The sequence below is a fragment of the Nyctereutes procyonoides genome, unplaced genomic scaffold, assembly GCF_905146905.1.
Source record: "Nyctereutes procyonoides isolate TBG_1078 unplaced genomic scaffold, NYPRO_anot_genome, whole genome shotgun sequence".
In the NCBI taxonomy this organism is placed as follows: Eukaryota; Metazoa; Chordata; class Mammalia; order Carnivora; family Canidae; genus Nyctereutes; species Nyctereutes procyonoides.
Genome location: NW_026575139.1, coordinates 19,039,906 through 19,060,580, shown reverse-complemented (window position 1 = coordinate 19,060,580; position 20,675 = coordinate 19,039,906). Strand labels below are relative to the sequence as shown.

General features: G+C 40.9%; 1 protein-coding gene and 1 non-coding gene across 2 annotated transcripts in view; both read right to left on the bottom strand.

Moving 5' to 3' along the window:
* GTF2A1 (general transcription factor IIA subunit 1) overlaps positions 1 to 16,489 on the bottom strand; it is a 45,713-nt gene extending 29,224 nt beyond the window's left edge. Inside the window, exons 1-3 of the mRNA XM_055304451.1 lie at positions 16,012 to 16,489; positions 11,447 to 11,548; positions 1,434 to 1,638 (exon numbers count right to left, since the gene is read on the bottom strand). Of these exons, the coding sequence (XP_055160426.1) occupies positions 1,434 to 1,638; positions 11,447 to 11,548; positions 16,012 to 16,041 (337 nt within the window). The 5' untranslated portion in view covers positions 16,042 to 16,489. The remainder of the gene's footprint in view (positions 1 to 1,433; positions 1,639 to 11,446; positions 11,549 to 16,011) is intronic.
* On the bottom strand, positions 266 to 410 carry LOC129496495 (small nucleolar RNA SNORA79). The gene has a single exon (XR_008661784.1). It is a non-coding gene; the product is annotated as a small nucleolar RNA SNORA79 (small nucleolar RNA).
* Positions 16,490 to 20,675: the final 4,186 nt, after the last annotated feature.

The following is a 20,675-nucleotide window of genomic DNA, read 5'->3' as shown; positions in this document are numbered from 1 at the left end:
AAAATTTCAAACAAAATTTAATTGTATCTTGCTAACTCAATATTGTTTAATACTACTGTTAGAATGAGTTAGTAACCCATTAAGAATGAGCTCAAAGAAACTATTAACTAGGTTTTTTTTTACATCTACATAGCCTTCTCCCATTTGACAGCTGTCAAAATCTTGTTACTTCCAACAACTTTTTAAAAAATATAAATCAGAAATAATGGCTGTTAAAAAAAGAGAGAAGAAACAATGGCAATGTTACGTAAATATAAAAGGAATTAGATGTCTGATTCCGCAAATTTCAGAGAATAAACAGATAATCCCATTATCCTAATATTCTCTGAGTGAAGAAAATCAAATTTTAATTTATGATGACCTAAAATCCTAGTGCCAAGGCCTGAAGGCAATAGGAGGAACAGTCATCAAAACAGATGAAAAAGGATAAAATTATTTGATGCAGGTATAGAATAAAATCAAATGTTAAAGGTCTTATTTGGTATAAACAGTAAAACAATCCAAACAGACATTTCTACCATACATTACTTACTATGTATCACTATCAATTTTAAGTCTTATATATTCTCAGCCACTCTCAAATAAGGCAAATGGGTAGTAATTAAACTGTTATCTTAAAATATAACTTTTCATTTACCTTCATTCTCCTCTCCAATAATAAGATTTACAAAATGCAAATGCTTGGAAAGGTTGACCAAAACAGGTTTGTGATGACAGAAAATACTTGTTACATGTAATAGGCCAACCTTCCTGGCCTTCTCAGGGCCCAAATTTCCCTTAGTATTAAAATGTTGGGAGAACTATTTCACAAAGCCTTTTGTAAAGCTTCAATGAAACAAATTTACAGATTTACTTGCATAGTACAAAGAAGTATGGACACAGTCTATATTTGGTTTTTTTCTTACCTTTACCCAAGTAATATAAATTATGATACACACACACACTCTTCACTTAAGTCTAATTCAGCCAATTTATACTTACACAAAGTATTAAAGAACTGAAATTTCAGACTGCCATACTTACAAAAATCCCCCAGTGTTTAAGATGTATTTATAAAAAACACACTTAAATGTCTTTGATCAATTTTATAAAGAAAGTGGTAACAATTTTACCATATGAAATAATGAAATCCTTAGTAAATAAATCTTTAATAGGTCTGACTTATTTTAGGAAATCTACCATTTTATAGTCTTCTCGAAAGAAAGTATTAATACACTTTTAAAGAATATCATCGTAGGCTCTCAATTAGTTAACTAATTGTTTATAATTTCTACAATATAGAATCTACGTTTTATAAAAAATTTGTATGTAAATATACATACATACACTATCCACTCAGTCAATAAAAAGGAAAAACCTACAGCTATTTCTCTTCTTTGAAAATGACAAATTTCATTTCCACGTTGTAAGTAGAAAAATATATCCAGTCTCACCTTGCTGTGATGCAGGAATAAGGACCTGCTGAGTCTGCGCTTGCTGAGGTACCGTTTGCTGTGGTTGAGTTTGCTGATGGTGGTGGTGGTGGTGATGTTGCTGTTGCTGGGGTTGATGCTGCTGTTGAACTTGCAATAAAAGCTGCTGCTCTTCTGAATGAAATCCATCTACTGCCCTAGATTGCATTAGTTTATTCTCCCACAACTAAGGCAAAGAAAAGTAACGTTAGTGAAGATGTGGATAAAACATATTTTATTAGTCTGTTCATAAAATTCTTCCATTTTCAAAACCAATACAACCACAAAATAAACCAATCTCTAATTTTTACCCAAGTGTATACAATAACGAAAAAAAACTTTTAAAGTACCAAATTTCTTTTTTGCTATCTTGGAGTACTGAAGAATTTTGTTTTTGTTTTTTTCTTTAAGATTTTTTATTTATTTCTTCATGAGAGACACAGAGAAAGAGGCAGAGACACAGGCAGAGGGAGAAGCAGGCTCCATGCAGGGAGCCTGATGTGGGACTCGATCCTGGGTCTCCAGAATCACACCCTGGGCCGAAGGCAGGCGCTAAACCGCTGAGCCACCGAGGTTGCCTAGAATTTTGTTTCTTTTTATGTCCTCAAACTCTCTACGGTAATTCCAGGCAGAGTTTCACATAAGCAATTTTTTAATCATCAGGGTACACCCTTTTTTTAACATCAAAACAATTACTATTTTCATGGAAATCTCCCTTTAATGAAATATCTAACTTTTAAGCTATATAAGCAAAACATAAATTTATGTTTCCTTGATTTGAACAATGAGAAACATCATAGAGGCAATCCTCAAGTTAGAAAAGCCTAACTTTGTCTGATCCTACACAAGGGAAAAAAACCAACAATGCCTAATGCTTTTAGAGGCATTCTCAACCCTCCACACCTTTTGAAATTCCCCTCCATCTTCCATCATGACAAGGAATAACAATCCTTTTCTGCTTTGCCACTTCTATTTTCTCCTCTCACCCTAGGACACAGCAATTATGATGGGGAAATAAATCAGACATGGGCAAAGGAAGACAGAAAATAAAATATTTATGACTACTGCATTCCTCTCCCTAACACATTTCCTCTCTAACCAGATTTAAGTCTTCATTGTGGAAAACCTTAACCCTTCTAAGAAATTGCCCAAGAAAGAAAACTATTCTTTAAATATACAAATGAAATTTAATTCAGTTATTTTGGGGCACCTGGGTGGCTCAGCTGGTTAAGTGGTCGACTCAGTTTTGGCTCAGGTCATGATCTCATGGTCCTGCAGGGAGTCTGCTGGTCCCCCCTCTCCTCCTTCCTCCTCACCTTCATCCCCGCTCCCCGCGCTCCCTGTTCTTGAGCACAGTCACAGGCTCGCTCTCTCTCAAATAAATAAAATATTTTAAAAATAATATATCAATCATTTTGTATACCAGCACCTAACACCTACACACACTGTTTTCTCCCCTAGGATATACTCTTGGAATATTACCTAACACACATGAGGTTTCTATCAGAGCCTCCCTTTACTATGCTCACAACGCTTTACAAGTGTCTCCTGACGCTTCCAACTATTCTAGAAATTCTGTATTTGTAAGTACATGCTAGTAACAATTCTAGCAAATCTCTATTGGCTTGCTGAAAAAGTAAACTAAAGGTCAATCTCCCAAAGCAACCATTCCCTTAAGCAGGTTCATTACTTAGACTTGCCTAAAGACTATTTTTAATAGAGACAGTATAACAATATCTATCTCATGGGTTATTGTGAAGACTCAGTAACATATTTACATAAACCATCAGAATCTAGCATAAACTCAGTGACCAATGCATGCTGATTTTCATTATTATGGTGGTGGTGCAATTAATTGTGTAATAAAGCATTACACTGGAAGTCAGGAACACAGTACTGGTTTGAAAACTATTCAAGCTTTGTGGACAAATTACGTAGCTTTCTTGGGCATCTTCCTCTTCTAAAAAAAAGAACAAGTTGAATTATTTCTAAAATCGCTTCCAGCTAAGAAATCTAAGTCTCTAAAAAATCTCAAATTAAAAATAGCTACAATTCTTCTTGGAGTAACAAGGAATTATTTCCTGGGAGCCCAACTTGTATCTGGTTCATCTCTGTTAAGTGAGCATCTAGCATAGCACACAGGAGACAAAATGGACTCTCACACACTGAATAAAATACATTCAAACTAACATCAAAGGCTATACAAAGGCTCCCAAACAGTCTGCACTCACCCAAAACTTTTTTTTTCCCCTTAACATTCACCTTTTTTCTTTGTATATTTTTGTATTGGAGTTCAATTTGCCAATATATAGTATAACATCCAGTGCTCATCCCATCAAGTGCCCCCCTCAGTGCCCGTCACCCAGTCACCCCATCCCCCCGCCCACCTCCCTTTCCACTACCCCTTGTTCGTTCCCAGAGTTAGGAGTCTCTCATGTTCTGTCACCCTCCCTAATATTTCCCACTCATCATCTCTCCTTTCTCACCCAAAACTTCTACACTTCTTTTTGTCTGTTCCAAAACAAAACAAAACCTAGCCTCTGGTAAGCCAAAACTCAAAGTACCATTGATTAATGCTTTAAGAAACCGTTGTTTAAGCCATGACTTTTCAAATTTAAAGCTTCAGGTATATCACCCCCAATTGGTCTATCCACTGCACTCTGATCCAGTCACATCATTTTAATGAAGCTTCCATAGTAGTGGCAAGTATTAATGATTATATATTAAGTGCTAAGTACTGGGTACCACTACTCACCTAGCCTCCCAAATAAAACGGCCTTTAAGTCAGAATCCACTTCAACACCCATCATTATTGTCACTCTCCCTTCCAAAGCATTGTTCCAATCTATCCTTACTGAGCTCCCCACATCAAGTCATAAATTTCTACAAATAATTACTGAGATACCCTATATACTAGACACTGTTAGAGACACTGAGAACAGTGAACAAACCTGACAAAAATACTTTTTGTCACAGGGCCTACATTCTAGTGAAAAATTGCTCTTCCAATCTGTCCTCTATAAGTCTGTGGTTCTCAAAACGTGGTCTCAGGGCAAACAGCATCAGGATCACCTGAGCACTTGTTAGGCATACTAATTCTCAGGCCCCAAGCCAGACCTACTGACTCAGCAACTCTGGGGATGGAGCCAAAAATCTGTTTTAATAACCTGTCCAGGTAACTTTAATATACGCAATTAAAGTCTAAACCAATGCTTTTCAAAGTGCATACTGCAAACCATTAGTGGCTTGTGAAAAGTCAATTTAATTTTTTTTTCTTTTTGGTAAATGTTAAAAAGAAAATGTCAGATTATGCTTCTATCAAGTCAGACTCTCTGGAGCAGAAGTCCAAAAGTCTGCATTTTAACTAGCACTCCAGAGAAATCTTTCTCACGTTAAAGATCATGGTCCTTAATATAGAATGTTACCTCCCTAACTGCTACCGTAATTTGCATTCTACTTTCCCAATAGTGTCAAAGTACTTGCAATTCCCTGAATATGGCATATATATTTCGTATCTAAATCTTAGTAAACTATTCCCTCTGACTAGTAGTCTTCCCTCATGATTCCCTACAAAATGCAAAGGTCAAAGTCACACAGCCTCAAAGAAATCACTCACTGCCTCCATACCCCAGAAATATTTCTATTGTACTTTTCACACTAAGTCTACCTTCTCTACTCAAATATGGACTTCTTCAAGGCAGAGACTATGCCTTAATTCAGGAGCTAACAAAATGACTAACAATTTATCAGTATTTAGTACCAATTCCAAAGAAGAGAAGGGAAAACAAACTGTTGATTTCTAGCATAAATGTTTCTCTGTGAGGATGCTACTGACATTTTGACCAGACAATTCCTTATTATTCAGGGTAGTGCCACAGGAAGTGTACAGAAAATACAACATTCCTGGCTGGAGCCTACTAAATGCCAAAGATGCCCACTTTAAGACAAGCAAACATGGCCCTATACATTTCCAACTGCTGGGGGGTGGCGGTAGGGAGCAGAAGAGAAAGGGATATTGGGAGTAGCCCACTGAGAATCCACATTTACCAAGTACAAAATACTGTCCTTAATAACGTGAAAAATACAAATAAAGTACTGTACAAATACTAAGCATTAAACATATCAAAATAATATAAGGTTCAAATTCACTAAATGTTTTATTTACCAATCATTCTATTTTTTTGAATATCAGCTATTTAAAATAATGCAACACTGTTTTCGGCAACAGTTAGATCAGTACCACTGACAACAATCAAGAATACTGAATTGTTACATATTTATTGATTTTGGTTAAGAAATAGCAGAACTCAAGGGCAGCCCAGGTGGCTCAGCGGTTTAGCACCGCCGTCAGCCCAGAGCTTGGTCCTGGAGACCCGGGATTGAGTCCTGCATCAGGCTCCCTGCGTGGAACCTGCTTCTCCCTCTGCCTTGTCTCTGCCTCTCATTCTGTGTCTCACGAATAAATAAATAAAATCTTAAAAAAAAGAAAGAAATAGCAGAACTCGGCTAAAATCTTTAAAAAAAGAAAGAAAAAGAAAGAAATAGAACTCGGCACCTGTGTGGCTCAGTGATTGAGAGCCTGCCTTTGGCTCAGGGCATGATCCTGGGATCAAGTCCTGCATCAGGCTCCCTGAAGGGAGACTTCTTCTCCTGCCTATGTCTCTGCCTCTCTTTCTGTGTCTCTCATGAATTAATAAAATCTTAAAAAATAAATAAACAAAAGGAAATGGCAGAACTCTTTTTATTTTTATAATATTATTTTCCCTCCAACACAGTAACTATTATTTCTGGCAATCCTACTTCATCAATCTTTGCCTGGTCTCTGATACTAGACATGGAGAAAATTCATTTTCTGTTCTCCAAATGACTCTAATGTACATCTATATATATTAACAAGATTAATACTGTATTCTTACTGTGCATTTGGGGTACTTTACACATACAGACTCATTTTTACAAAATCCTATAACATCGACATTCTGCTGTTTACAGAAAATGAACCTGAAGAACAGTAAGTTAGGTAATTTATCCAAGACCACAAACTAATAGCAGGCAAAAGTGGGATACAATCCAGGCAGTCTGACTCCAGTATTCCAGTCAGGGAACCTGGACCCTGAGAGTGAAGACTGAATGTCCTTCAAATTCTGCACTCTAGGGATGCCTGGGTGGCCCAGCGGTTGAGCGCCTGCCAGGGCGTGATTCTGGAGACCTGGGATTGACTCCCACATCGGGTCCCTGCACGGAGCCTGCTTCCCTCTCTGCCTAGGTCTCTGCCTCTCTCTCTGTGTCTCTCTCAAATAAGTAAAATATTAAAAAAAAAAAATTCTGCACACTAGGCACCTCACTTGCCTCACCCTAATCCCACCTTTGATCTAAACATTAATCTCTACACTATATTGCTGCTACCACAGCAGGCCTAGTCACAACTCTGGTACCTTTCTTTTTACTGGTAAGTATTACGTATGTCATCTGGAGACAGAAGGCCTGGGTTCAAATATCTACCATTTGGTAAGTGATCTTATCAAAGCATATTCCCCCTGAGTCTATTTTTTGATCTTTAAATTTGTGATTAAATCTACTATTTCCAGGGATCCCCGTGTGGCTCAGTGGTTTAGCGCCTGCCTTCGCCCAGGGCATGATCCTGGAGTCCTGGGATCGAGTCCCACATTGGGCTCCCTGCATGGAGCCTGCTTCTCCCTCTGCCTCTGTCTCTCATGAATGAATGAATGAATGAATGAACGAATGAAGATCTACTATTTCCTGGCAGTTTTCCAGGCTAGACATTTGAAGGATTCTACTTTCACAAAACATCTAGCTCCTGAATAAAATACAAGAAAACTGCATTTCTGACTCCCTTGAAATGGGAGTTGAGGTACACAGAATATATTTAGAATAGTGGTTCTCAGTCAGGAATGGTTTTGCCCCACACCAAGGGACACTTCGGCAAAGCATGGAGACATTTTTGGTTGTCAGAAATGAGGGGAGCTACTGGCATCTAGTGGGCAGAGGCCAGGTATGCTGTTAACATTCTACAATGAACAGAACAGCTCTCTACAACAAAGAATTAACAAATGACAATAGTGCCAAGGCTGAGAAACCTGATCTAGAGACCAATAAACTGAGTTTCAGATTGGTCTCCAATTGGGGAAATTCTTCTCACATTATTTTATTGAGAAGAGAGGCCATGTTTTCTATCTCCCATAGTATCTGCTGTTTAGATATGGGTAGGTCTGATAGTATAGAAATGAGGACAATTTTATCACTGACTTTGAAGAGGATTTCTAGACTGCCATTCCCACCTATAATCACTCACCAATCCAAAACACAATTTACATTCAAATACAGATTAAAGACTATTAAGACTATGTTTTATGTATTTTTTCTATCTCCCATAGTTTATACATTAAGGAAGGCCCCATAGTGTTTCAAGGGATAACCTCAGAAAACTGGGTTGACTTTTTTTAATTGCCTCTCTTCCAGCATTATCTAGCTAAACTTCAAATTACATGCAGTCATTACTCATCTTAATTCATCATCTAATTCATCACTGTATCCTTCACAGCAGTGGGGAAGTTTTTAATAAAAGTTTGTGAAACAGCCAAAAAGAGGGAAGGGACTAGAGCTAATGACAAAGTCCTTTGTAAACCGTAAAATACAAAATCAATGTTAGTTTCTGTTAGCAAGAATGTCTAAACCTGTGGAGTCTGATACAGTATCTACCAGCCACACATGGGTGATTTAAGTTGGAATTAATTATAATTAAAAATTCAGTTACTCAGTTCCATTAACTGTTTTTCAAGTGCTAAATAACCACATGTCGCCAGTGGCTACTATATTGAACAGCACAGATACAGAACATTTTTATCACCACAGAAAGGGCACATTCTGGAAATTCTAATGAGATCCTGAAGAAATTTACTACAGAGAATTAAAATAACACAAACTCAATTCAGTTTAAGTTTATTTTTAAATCCAGTTACAGGGGATCCCTGGGTGGTTCAGTTGGTTTAGCGCCTGCCTCCGGCCCAGGGCGTGACCCTGGAGCTCCAGGGATCCAGACCCGCATCAGGCTACCTGCATGGAGTCTGCTTCTCCCTCTGCCTGTGTCCCTGCTTCTCTCTCTGTGTCTCGCATGAATAAATAAATAAAATCTTAAAAATAAATAAATAAATAAATAAATCCAATTACAATCCACAATAGAAGAGTATGTCCCATTTGAAAAACAGCAAAGATATTAAACTATTTTGTTCTGTTAGATTCTGGAACCATGTTTATCATTAACTAATTATTAAATATTTACCGAATACCAGCCACATATGTGAGGTACTGTGATAGAAGTTAGGGATTCAAAGTTGAATAATACACAATTTTTGTCATTAAATAAATCAATGTATAAAACATACATAATCTTCATATATTATATACTACATTATACATATCACACTAACAAATATTTGAAAAGTCAAATGTAATAAAAATAACAGGTAGATCTATTTATTTTATTTTTTTAGATTTTTATTTATTTATTCACAAGAGACAGAAGACAGAGAGAGAGAGAGAGAGAGAGAGAGAGAGAGAGAGAGAGGCAGAGACACAGGCAGAGGCAGAGGGAGAACCAGGCTCCATGCAGGGAGTCAGATGTGGGACTTGATCCCGAGACCCCAGGATCACGCCCTGGGCGGAAGGCAGATGCTCAACTGCTGAGCCACCCAGGCGTCCCTGGCGCTGATTTTCTACATTTAAAAATGTTCATCTTCCACCTAAGGTCAAAGCACTTCTAGGACAATCACTGTATGAGTGTAACATGAGCTGCAAAGTATCTGTTCCATATAACACAAAGGAATCTTATTCTCTCTTCTTATTCACATCCTGAGACACTTTATGCTGTTTGAGAAGTTTATATTGCTATTCTTCCAACTCATGCCTCAAAAGTTGACACTATTTCACTTGTATTTTTGCATGCCTACTCTTCACTTTTAATAACCATTACACTTCTCTCAAGGTAAATTAAAATTTCCTCAACTCCCTTAAATATATTTTTCCTTCCTCAGACAGATTTTTCTTACTCTACAGAAGTTATCCACAGATGTCTAAACACTCAAAGATACGTTTCATCACCATAATAAAGGTGAGGTTTACTTTATTTAAAATAAGTTGCTAAGCTGAAGCCTCCTTATCTCCATTGAAGAGATAAATTAATAACAAATGTTCTTAGCATTAACTGTGATTACATATTTGTACACAGTCCTCAAGGAACTCAATACTCAATTTCTAAGCCAGCAGTTCTAAAACTTAAGTCTCAGGATACTTTAGCACTTTCAAAAATTACTGAGGACCTTAAAGAGCTTTTATGAAATTCTAAATAAATTGGAGTTTACTAATTCATTTAAAAACAGCAAGTATCCGTCACATGTTAACATAAATAACACAAACAGCCTAAAGGAAAAATAGCTAGATTCTATCTGCTCCTACATCCACCTTGCCATTTTGGTTGAAGTATATGAAGAAAATCTTTCTTCTCACAGCTAAGCAGTTGGGAAAAGAAAAAGTATTTTCAGTGATGGTTTCTTAAAAGTTAGCTACAATGTGGAATCTGAAACCAAACACCAATGAACTTTTTATACTCTGAGATTAAAATCCATTAATTTGGGGATCCCTGGGTGGCGCAGCGGTTTAGCGCCTGCCTTTGGCCCAGGGCGCGATCCTGGAGACCCGGGATCGAATCCCACGTCGGGCTCCTGGTGCATGGAGCCTGCTTCTCCCTCTGCCTATGTCTCTGCCTCTCTCTCTCTCTGTCTCTCTCTGTGACTATCATAAATAAATAAAAATTAAAAAATTAAAAAATCAAAAAATTAAAATAAAATAAAATCCATTAATTTATCTTCCACTTTGAAGGAATTTTTCAACATCCTGCATTGGTCATTTGAAAAATATAAGTTCAGTGAATTATGCAGTATCCCAAGTATTAACACATTTCATTAAAGAGGATCAGATAATCCCCTTTCTTAATATTAACAGTGATCTCATCCTGATCCCTCAGGCAACATCTTTTTAATATTCACTGCGTCGAAATGAGAAGCATACATAAAACACTGTGCGTATGGAACAGGTATCTCAAGGAAAAGCCCTTGCGCATTTGAGTAGCAAGTTTAACAGACCACTTTTCACAGAACACAACTTTTACTGAAAATAGGACAAATTATGATTATTCAGACTTGGGCATTTGGCCAGCCTCATGGACCTCCTAAAAAAGTCTGTGGCGAAACCTCAGGACTCCACAGACCTTATTTTGATAACCACTGTTCTGAGCAGAAAATATTCCATGATTTCATGAGTCATTACAACACCAAGAAAACATGAATGCTAAATAAAAATATCTAATTATTTCTGTTTAAATTCAAAGAAATCCAAGAGACCAAACACTAGCTCCCAAAGTAAAATATATAATAAACCCAATATTTGGCTCACATTTAAAAAAAAAAAAAAAACCCAGACTTGTGAACATGAAATTCTTTTATCAGGCACTTATTTTATCTCCAACATAAATACTTTTTAGAATACAGGCACATTAAGACCATAAAAAAGGGGGGGAAAAAAAAAACAAACTATAGGTAGGTCAAATAATTAGACTATAAATATACAATGTTAAGGATCCATTAGTAATAGTGATTGATATTGCCAGGCACTGTGCTTAAGTACTTTATATAGCTATTATATTTAATCCTCAAAACAACTTATAAGGTAAGTCCAACCAATTCCCATATCACACATAAGGAACCTGAAATATAAAGAGTGTACCTAAGATCAGAGGAAGGACGAATGGTAGAGCTTTTCTAAAACTAGCATCCTTCACCTATCTATAAGAGTGCCTACTGCAGCAAAGCTGAATGTTCATCCCATGGAAAAATTATGGATCAGTCTCTTGACTGAAGAGAGTATTTTAAGAAAAAAAAATAAGCATGACTATTAAAAACAACAAAAAGAGGCCAACTCACGGTTTTTAGTTCCATCAGAACTTGTTCATCAACTCCATCATCCAAAAAGATGTCTCTCACATCATTAATAACATCTTCAATCACAGATCTGTATAATTTAGGCTTTAAAGGAAAAATAAAAAACTTGAAAAAGGTAATTTTTCACATATTCAAAACAAATTATATATAATACAACAACCATTTTTCCAACTATCCAAAACCTATTTTAGAAGATATAACTTTGAAGATAGGGCCATACTAACAAATATCATTTGCTCCAGTTAAGATGGATTATTCTATGACTATATTTTAAAAGGAGTCTTAAGAACTATTTAATGTGATTTGTATATAGGAGGTCCTCACACATATAAGGTCCGCACGATTTCTAGTTATAATTTCCTATGTTGTTATAATCAAAACACCTAATGTGATCCAATAAATAGCCTTATGGGTTGCCATGTCTAGTCCCTAGTATTCTTTCCTTTGTTTGACTCCTGTCACAACCTCCTTACTAAGCCTTATACTAGAGAACCTTATGTCCTACAGACATTTGCCTGATAACATTGGCGATCTCATTTAAAAATCACGTAATTTCGATTTGCTGTTAACCAGTCTGTGCCTTTAAGCTACACCATTACGCTGTTCATATACCCACAGTATCAGGTCCCAAAGCCCCAGATGAACAAGGGACAATGATTTCTTACCTGGGATTTCTTTCCTTCAACTACTGCCCAGACAATGACTATGAAACAGAATCATGACAGCCTCAATGTTTATTTTTCTAATTATTATTACTAGGGATCCCTGGGTGGCGCAGCGGTTTGGTGCCTGCCTTTGGCCCAGGGCGCGATCCTGGAGACCCGGGATCGAATCCCACGTCGGGCTCCCGGTGCATGGAGCCTGCTTCTCCCTCTGCCTGTGTCTCTGCTCTCTCTCTCTCTCTCTCTCTCTCTCTCTCTCTGTGTGTGTGTGACTATCATAAATTAAAAAAAAAAATTATTATTACTATTATTACTACTATTTTGGGGGTATTACTTGGGAAGGTTTGGAGGGGAAGACTGCTTCTAGAAGATTGCCAGAAGAATAAAAGGAGAATAGATGTGAAAGCACTTGAAAAAATATATTTTTTAAAAATCAAAAGTTACTGTCAATTTGCCCAACCCAGATCCTATTTTTAAAATGTTAAGCAAGAAGTTTGCATGTTCAGCATGATAAAACTAGAGTTACCCTGTAATAAATCCTATCCATTACCACACACGATTAAGGTTATCAGCCTTTTTCTTTTAAGGTTTGTCATTACTTGTGTTTATATATGCTGCTTAAGGTAAGAATTACTGGTTACCAATAAGGCCAGGGGTTTGCTCTCATAACCAAACCTCAAATAGGAATATTTCATTAGCATCTCTATCAACAATATTGTTATCACAGGAGAGCTAAGAAAATGTGTTCTTGCACTGCCAAAACTACAAATAACGAGTTCCTCTGTATAACTTACCTCAACCATTAAAATTTGTCCCTTTTCAATACAATCAGAAAAACTATTTATATATGTGGGTCCTCACCTTTGATATTCCACTCACTACCCTGACTTTTTTTTTTTTTTTATCAAATCTGCCTCTTTAAACTTTAAATTATTCATGTGCAAAATTGTAAAACTCTGTAGGGCCTCCTTATTTTAACATTCTGGTTCTATATATTAAGAAATTGTAACTGACTATAGGTATCACTTTACGGTGATTTAACCACTGAATTACAAAAATAACATTCAAAAAGTGGTTTTAAGCCAATAATGATCTTTAAGGCACTACAAAGAGGTGGTGTAATTTTAAATTGTTACTATGAATCTTAAGTTGATGATACAAATTATTTTTTCAGCAAACTGGTGTTTGGTGTTTTCTGAAGTCAATCACTCCTAAAAATCTTCAGCTTGGAGACCCAGACATTTACAGCTATAAAATGTGCGTTCTTCTGGCACTCCCTATTTAATGAATTTATCTTGTTTTAGGATTCTGCTTATGTGCCTTAGTTAACCCACAACCTGACCATTTACCGGATTCATAAAAGCACTATAAAGGGAAATGTGTATTCTTCGCAAAGTACACACACACAGAGAATAATTTAGTTGAATTGTTCCTAAGTTGATATGCCCCCCAAAACTGATTTTTTTAATACCTTTTTTTTTTAAGATTTTATTTATTCATGAGAGAGACAAAGAGAGAGAGAGAGGCAGAGACACAGGCAGAGAGAGAGAAGCAGGCTCCATGCAGGGAGCCCGACGGGGGACTCTATCCCAGGTCTCCAGGATCACACCCTGGGCCAAAGGCAGGCACTTAACCACTGAGCCACCCAGGGATCTCCAAAAACTGATGTTTTTAAAAGCATGGGGGTATGCGGGTACTATCTGAAATAAGCAATTTCCAAGCTATTATTTAAAATGCTAAATCTTATTTGAGTCAAAATGTTTGCCCTTTACAAAATACAAAGTAATTTACATTTTTCTTGGCTTTCAAAACACAGGTATTCCAAACTTAAAAACAGGTAAATTAAAGATTAATTAGGAGGTTCCTTTCCAAAGTGTTAGTCCCCCCACCCCCGGGGGGAGGCGGAATACTGGAAAAATAAACCAAATTAACTTCTATCTTGAATGTTAATATCCAATGAAATCAAAAGACAACGTCAACTTCGAATTCTAATATTTTAAAAATCCAGTTTGCACTAAGCCTCCCCTCTCATTACTCACAATTTCCCTACATACAACAGATGCACCGTGGACATAAGGTTCCACGTTGAAGCTTTAGGCACTTTATCTTCAAAAAAAAAGCTTTGTGTCTAACATTACAGAAAAACAATGGCACATAGGAGCTTTATTTCTAACACATTTTCTGAATACTCGATGAACGAAACACTATCAGAGGAGTCAAGTACCCTGCAGCTCAGAGTTAATGTAGGAAGCGGTGGTTTGTTTTTTTTTTTTTAAATGCCCAACAACAACGCATTTCCCAATACCAAAATGACCACAGACCTCTGAGCTACAATCCTCTTTAAAAGCAAAGATAAAAATATAAGAAGGGACAGAAATTCTGCGTTTCCCCCCCCCGCCCCCCCCAGCAAAGGCAGGAAACCCTATAGCTGCTGCGTCAAAACAAAACAAAAAAAACTTGCCCCCCCCCCCCCCCGAAAGCGGCCCCGTCGGGCGCGAGATCCCAGTGGCAGCTGAAGGACCTAGAAATAAACCGGGCGCTCGGCACGCTCCTGCCTCTCGCCTCGGGAGCACGCACCTCCCAGCCCCGCTCTCAGCAGCTCTCACTATTTAAAGCCGGATCTAGTGTTTAAATGGAGAGGCGGTGACGTAGGCCTGAAAAGCACCTTCCCATCCTGGCAGAGTCTATATTAGAGAGCGGCAATGGCTCTATATAAACAGGGCAGCCAAAGGGAGGAGGACCACAAGGCTCAGGGACTCAAAAGCAGGGTAAGCGGCCGCAGCCATGATGGATCGACCCGAGTCGCCAACGGTACGGAGTCGGGCGGCCGCGGGCTCCTCTGCGGCGTTTGGGACCGGGCAAAAAAAACAACAAAAACAAAAAAACAAAGACGTGTTTTTACGGTCAGAATAAACATAAGAGTGGGGTGGACTAGTGATCGCATTGGCGTTGGTGACGGACAAGGCTGTTTTTATGTGACTGCTTTTTGCAAACCTACGTGATCGCAAGTAACCAAAAAGGGACAAACGGGGGGGGGGGGACGTAGGCAAATTTCAAGGCGAAAGCAGGGGCGCTGTGACCACTGTAGGCTTTTTTTTTTGTTTGTTTGTTTGTTTGTTTGCTTTGGTGCTTTTGCTAGTGGAAGATACGATGGGGGTGTTGCTTCCCCTTCGCCATTTTACCGATTCGGAAGGAACCGAGATAAGTGCTTTTCAACCTTCGTCCTTTTCTTTCTTTTCTTTTCTTTTTTTTTTTTTAAAGAAATATAAAATGGCCTCAGTGAAGGCTCCCCCCAATAAGCACAACCGCCAGAAACATCCCAAGTAACCCCCAGAGTAGCCGCTCGCCTTCCACTGCACTGAAGTGGGCCACACGGCGGGTCTTGGGGACTCGCCCGATTCCCCAGACGCGGGTTTTGTTTGTGGAGGCTGCTCGGGGTGCCCTTGTCGAGCCGGCGCGGCCGGGCCCCCGGGGGGCGCAGGGGGGGGGAAGCGGAGGCTTCCCGCCCGCCCGCCCTCCCTCCCGGCGGCCGGGGTCGGCGGCCGGAGCCGCGCGCTCGCCCCGGCCCAACGGCCTGCGCGGCCCCGACCGCCCCGCGGCGGCCCCAGGCCCCGCCGGCGCCCCCGCCCTCCTCCCGCCGCCGCCGCCGCCGCCGCCGCCGCCGCCAGCCCGAGGCGCCCTCCCCCCGCCCCCCCCCCCCGCGCCCGCCGCCCCGGCCCGCTCCGCCCGAGGCGGGAAGCGGCGGCGGCGGCGGCGGCGGCGGCGGCCGCGCGGGCGGCTGAGGAGAGTAGAGGCCGGGAGTCGCCGCCGTCCCCGCCCCCGCCCGGTCCGGCCGTTGCTGCCGCCCGGACCAAGCCCCCGCCGGCCACCAAACCACGTCCTTACCACGGTGTTTGTATTTGCCGAGTTCGCCATTTCCACACACAACACAAACAAGAGGGGGGGCAACCCCGAGAAAACAAGATTAAAAACAAAAAAAAAAAAAAAAAAAGGAAAAAGAAAAAAAAAAAAAAGAAAACCAAAACACCCGGAGGGTGGCCCAAGTCACCGCAAGATTGGGGGTAAAAATTTCAAACAAAATCGAATCCTGAACGAGTACGAGGGGAGCGGTGAGAGGAGGAGGAGGAGGAAGAGGAGGAGGGGGGCAGTCCTCCCCGAGCTAAAAACCTCGAGAATCGCCCTTAAAAAAAAAAAAAAAAAAAACCACGACCCTTCTGGGGTCCGGGGGGGCGTTGCCCGCTCCCCACCCCGCGCCAAGGAGGGAAACCACCACCGGTCGCCGCTCCCCGCGCCGCCGCTGCCGCCACCGGCTGCAGCTCCAGCCGTCCGGTCCGCCCGCTTCTCCCCTTTATATAGTGAGCCAACGAGCTGCGCGAGCCGCCGCCGCCGCCGCTGCCGCCGAGAGACAGGGCGGAGGGGGAGGGAGGGGCGGAAAGGGCGGGGGCAGAGGTGGGCGGGGCTGAGCGCGAGACACCGCGAGAGCCGCGTGCGCAGGCGCGCCGGGGCGGAGGCCGCCGTGGGCCGCGTCGTCACGCGCAGCGGAGGGTGCTGGGCTGGCGGAGCGCGGGGACTGGGGTAGTCGAGTCGTCCGGCCGGCTCCCCGAGTCTCGCGTGATCACCTGGTTGCCACCCAGGCGGAAGTGCCCCACAGCTGTTTTAGGCTGAGGGGCTTGCAAAGTATCGCTGGACAAAGCATCAGTTGTGTTGACCCTCTAGTCCAACCAACTCTGGCAACCAACTCTTGTCAGGTGTTTCTGCGTCTCCCTGCGCTTGGAGAAGCGAGGAAATACAGAAGGGGCGCTGGCGGCTGCCTCGTTAGCAATGGCCGCGGAGGCGGACCGGTCACGTGGCCCCGCTTCCGGCCCCCGGAGCGCTCGGACTCCGGGCAGAGTTTAAATGCGGAGTCATCTCAGGGCGTGAGCTCGTCGTGGACTCGGAGCTCTGAGGCGTCCGTTCCTCTCGCGAAGGCTGGGCCCTTCGCCGGCAAGATCGTGTGCGTGTTCCTAAAGGGGCAAAGCTGATTTGAGCCCGCTGCTAACGCATTTCAGAATCAATAACCCCTGAACCGGCTGGGTCGTTTCCACCGGTACAGCTAAAAGGCTCTGGGCTTAAGTTTCCCCAAGGTCCGGCCCCTTACCAGCGTGCTAGTACTTTACGTGGCTTGTAACAGTGGTGGACATGCCGAAAGGAAAAAGAAAAAGGAAAAAACAAAACAAAACCAACCTACACATCACCGGATTATGACAGCACGATAACGTCCCCCCTCGATTTTCAAATGAATACTGCCGAAATTCTGTGACCGCGTGGCCCGCGCCTGGGGCTGGCAGGAAATCCCTCCGTCGCGCCGCCCCCTCTCGCGGCCTCTCGCTGCCAGGGCGAGCAGGGAAAGCCCAAGTGTCGGCGTAAGAACCCGGAGGCGCTTGACCTGCGCTGCGCAGGCGACTCCCGCCTTCGGGGCAGCGGGTCCCGCAGAACCGGGAGTGCTCCGCTTCGAGGGCAGAGCTCACCGCACCTAAGTCTCCCGTCCCTAGGAACCTGGAGACACGTGGACTGTAGTCCGGGCAAGTGAAGGAGTGGATCCTCCTCCTAAAGCAAAACGAAATGTCAAAGTTCGTCTGCCACCGAAAGTATACTTGGGAAAATGATCAAAGGCGACGTTCGAGGGAGGAAAAGCTGCAACCTGCCAGGACCTGCAGGAAGAAACCGGAGCAGAAGCCATCCCTACTCAGAAAATGGGAAGTTGTCGGTATGTTTGTGACGGGCATAAGGACTATCCATTAATTTTGAGATTTCTTTTTTAGCACAACCTGATCCTGTATTCTTGCCTCAACAGTCTCGTTTCAGTTCCCTTGCACAGCAGCCTGCGTGAGGGCACTTAAAAAACAAAACAAAAAAAAAGACAAAACAGTCCTAGGAAATCATCGTGTTTTTGATACATAGAAATAGGGTTCCACCAACATTCGTAATTTATTTGATATCCAGGTGACCATCAGCTCAAAAAGTTACACTAAACAGTACCGATACTGGCAAATACCAGCACTTACTAGGAGGTCTTCTTTTTTTTTTTTTTTTTTTTTTTTACCTTTTTATGTATAGGTACTACCAAGTATTTGCTCTTGGAATCCCTTGTCTTCCACCTCACTTTCTTCCCTAGCCACTTGATATTCTTAACTAAATGATAAAATGTTTTGCCCTCAATTAAGATGGAGACCACTGCATATAAAACATGGGTTAGAATCTATGAGATTTGGGGATTCCCAGGTGGCTCAGCGGTATAGCGCCTGCCTTTGGCCCAGGGCGCGATCCTGGAGACCCGGGATCGAATCCCACGTCGGGCTCCCGGTGCATGGAGCCTGCTTCTCCCTCTGCCTGTGTCTCTGCCTCTCTCTCTCTCTCTCTCTCTCTCTCTCTCTCTCTCTCTCTCTCTGTGTGTGTGTGTGTGTGTGTGTGTGTGTGTGTGTGTGTGAGACTATCATAAAAAAACAAAAAGAACACATGGGTTAGAATCTATGAGATTTGGGGATTCCCAGGTGGCTCAGCGGTATAGCGCCTGCCTTCAGCCCAGGGTGTCGGGCTCCCTGCATGGAGCCTGCTTCTCCCTCTGCCTCTCTCTGTCTGTCATGAATGAATGAATGAATGAATGAATGAATGAATGAATGAAATCTAAAAAAAAAAAAAGAATCTATGAGATTTATTCTCCGTGGATTTATTCCCAAGGAGATTAGTGACAGTTATGCTCTGATTGAATCTGACCTATGAAGTAACCAATTATAATTATCAGATTAAAAAGACAGAAAACCCAGACCTTCATACTTCCTGGAGGCTCTGAGATGGCTTTTTTTTTTTTTTTTTTTTTGGCACACTTTTCATTGCAACAATGCTGAAGCACTTGACTCATATTGACCCAGTTATCTTCCCTTCTCCCTCCAGTGTGGCTGGCTTCTAAGTAACCACCATGGATTCCATTCCAAGTTAACTGTTATCGCGTCATCATTTACTTGCAATATGCCCTCAGTCACTATGTATGTGTGCCAGCTAGTTTAGTTTCAGAGACGTTTCCTGATCTTGCACCAAAATAGTAGGTCTGATTAATTTGGAGGCTACAGGGCAGCCCAGGTGGCTCAGCGGTTTAGCACCATCTTCAGTCCAGGGTGTGATCCTGGAGACCTGGGATAGAGTCCCACGTTGGGCTCCCTGCATGGAGCCTGCTTCTCCCTCTGCCTGTGTCTTTGCCTCACTCTCTCTCTGTTTCTCATGAATAAATAAATAAAATATTTTTTAAAAAATTGGAGGCTACAGTGGTTTAATTCACAAAACTGGAAATCTGTGAATAGAAAGCTCCTCCCATGTAAGGATAGATATAGCATTATATTTAAATTCTTTCTAACTGAACTTTTTCTTGGAGGAGGGAAGCTTAAATAACTTTTGTAACTATAGCAATTCTTTGTACCATGTATGGTACAAGGATTTTCAGTTTGTGAAGTCATACTTTGTAACAGCCATTTACTCAGATAGATACATGGAGTGCTCTCTTTCTTGATGATGAAACTTTTTTTTTTTTTTACTCAAAATGTTTTGCACTGGATGATAAAAAGTTACTTTTTTCTTTTGATGTTAATATTCTGCCTAAACACAGGATAACTAATGAAACAAAAGAAGCAACTGAAAAATTTAGTGCATCAATTTTAATATAGCATAAACAAAATGACATCAAGCCTTGTGTGTCCAAATATTAAAATGTTTTGGTGTCCAAATGACTATTTTAGCAACAATGGTAAAAAAAGAAAAAAAAACAATCTAAAAAGACTACTCAAGGAAATTAGCTTGAACTAAAATCTCATTAAGTAACTTCAGTATCCATGTTCTTAAATAATAGATCAATAAAGCTAATTATCTGGCATATTTAAGGCATCATGTAGCCCTTACATGCTCAGTAGTATTGGGTACTTTTGGAGAAAACAGAAGTGAAAAGGAAAGATCTTGTAACTCAAGCTTACCAATCCTAATGAAAGTCCCTTTTGTATAGTGCATAGTTACTGCATTCATTCAAGATAGCAAGAGCACTGATGTATTTCAGTTCTACCAAAAAAAGTGATATTCAAAGTTCACCTATTTTTTAAGCCTTTACAAAAACAAAACAAAACAAAACAAAAAATGCCTGTTGATTTCCTCATGTACTGATGTTTGATGCAGTGTGTAAAAAGAAATTACTGGCCACACCAATTACTTTTATACATGTAAGGAGATTTCTTTAACTCTTTTTTTTAATGTTCTCTTCCATCTAACTTACAGTTTAAAATTGCTACTTCATGTCTTAAAACAGCAACAAACTTGCAATTATTTTTGTATATGGAAATATAAGCCAGTTAGTGGTAGCTTAGCAAAAATAACAGTGCAAAGTATGTGCAGTCAGGTTTGACAATGCTTTTACCTTACTGTGAGATCTTCTGCAGTAACTAAAATTCTCTGTGCTTGATAAGATGAAATATTAACCATCACTTATGATTGTTGGGAAGATCAAAGGTTCTACAAAGTGCTTTGGTAAGTAT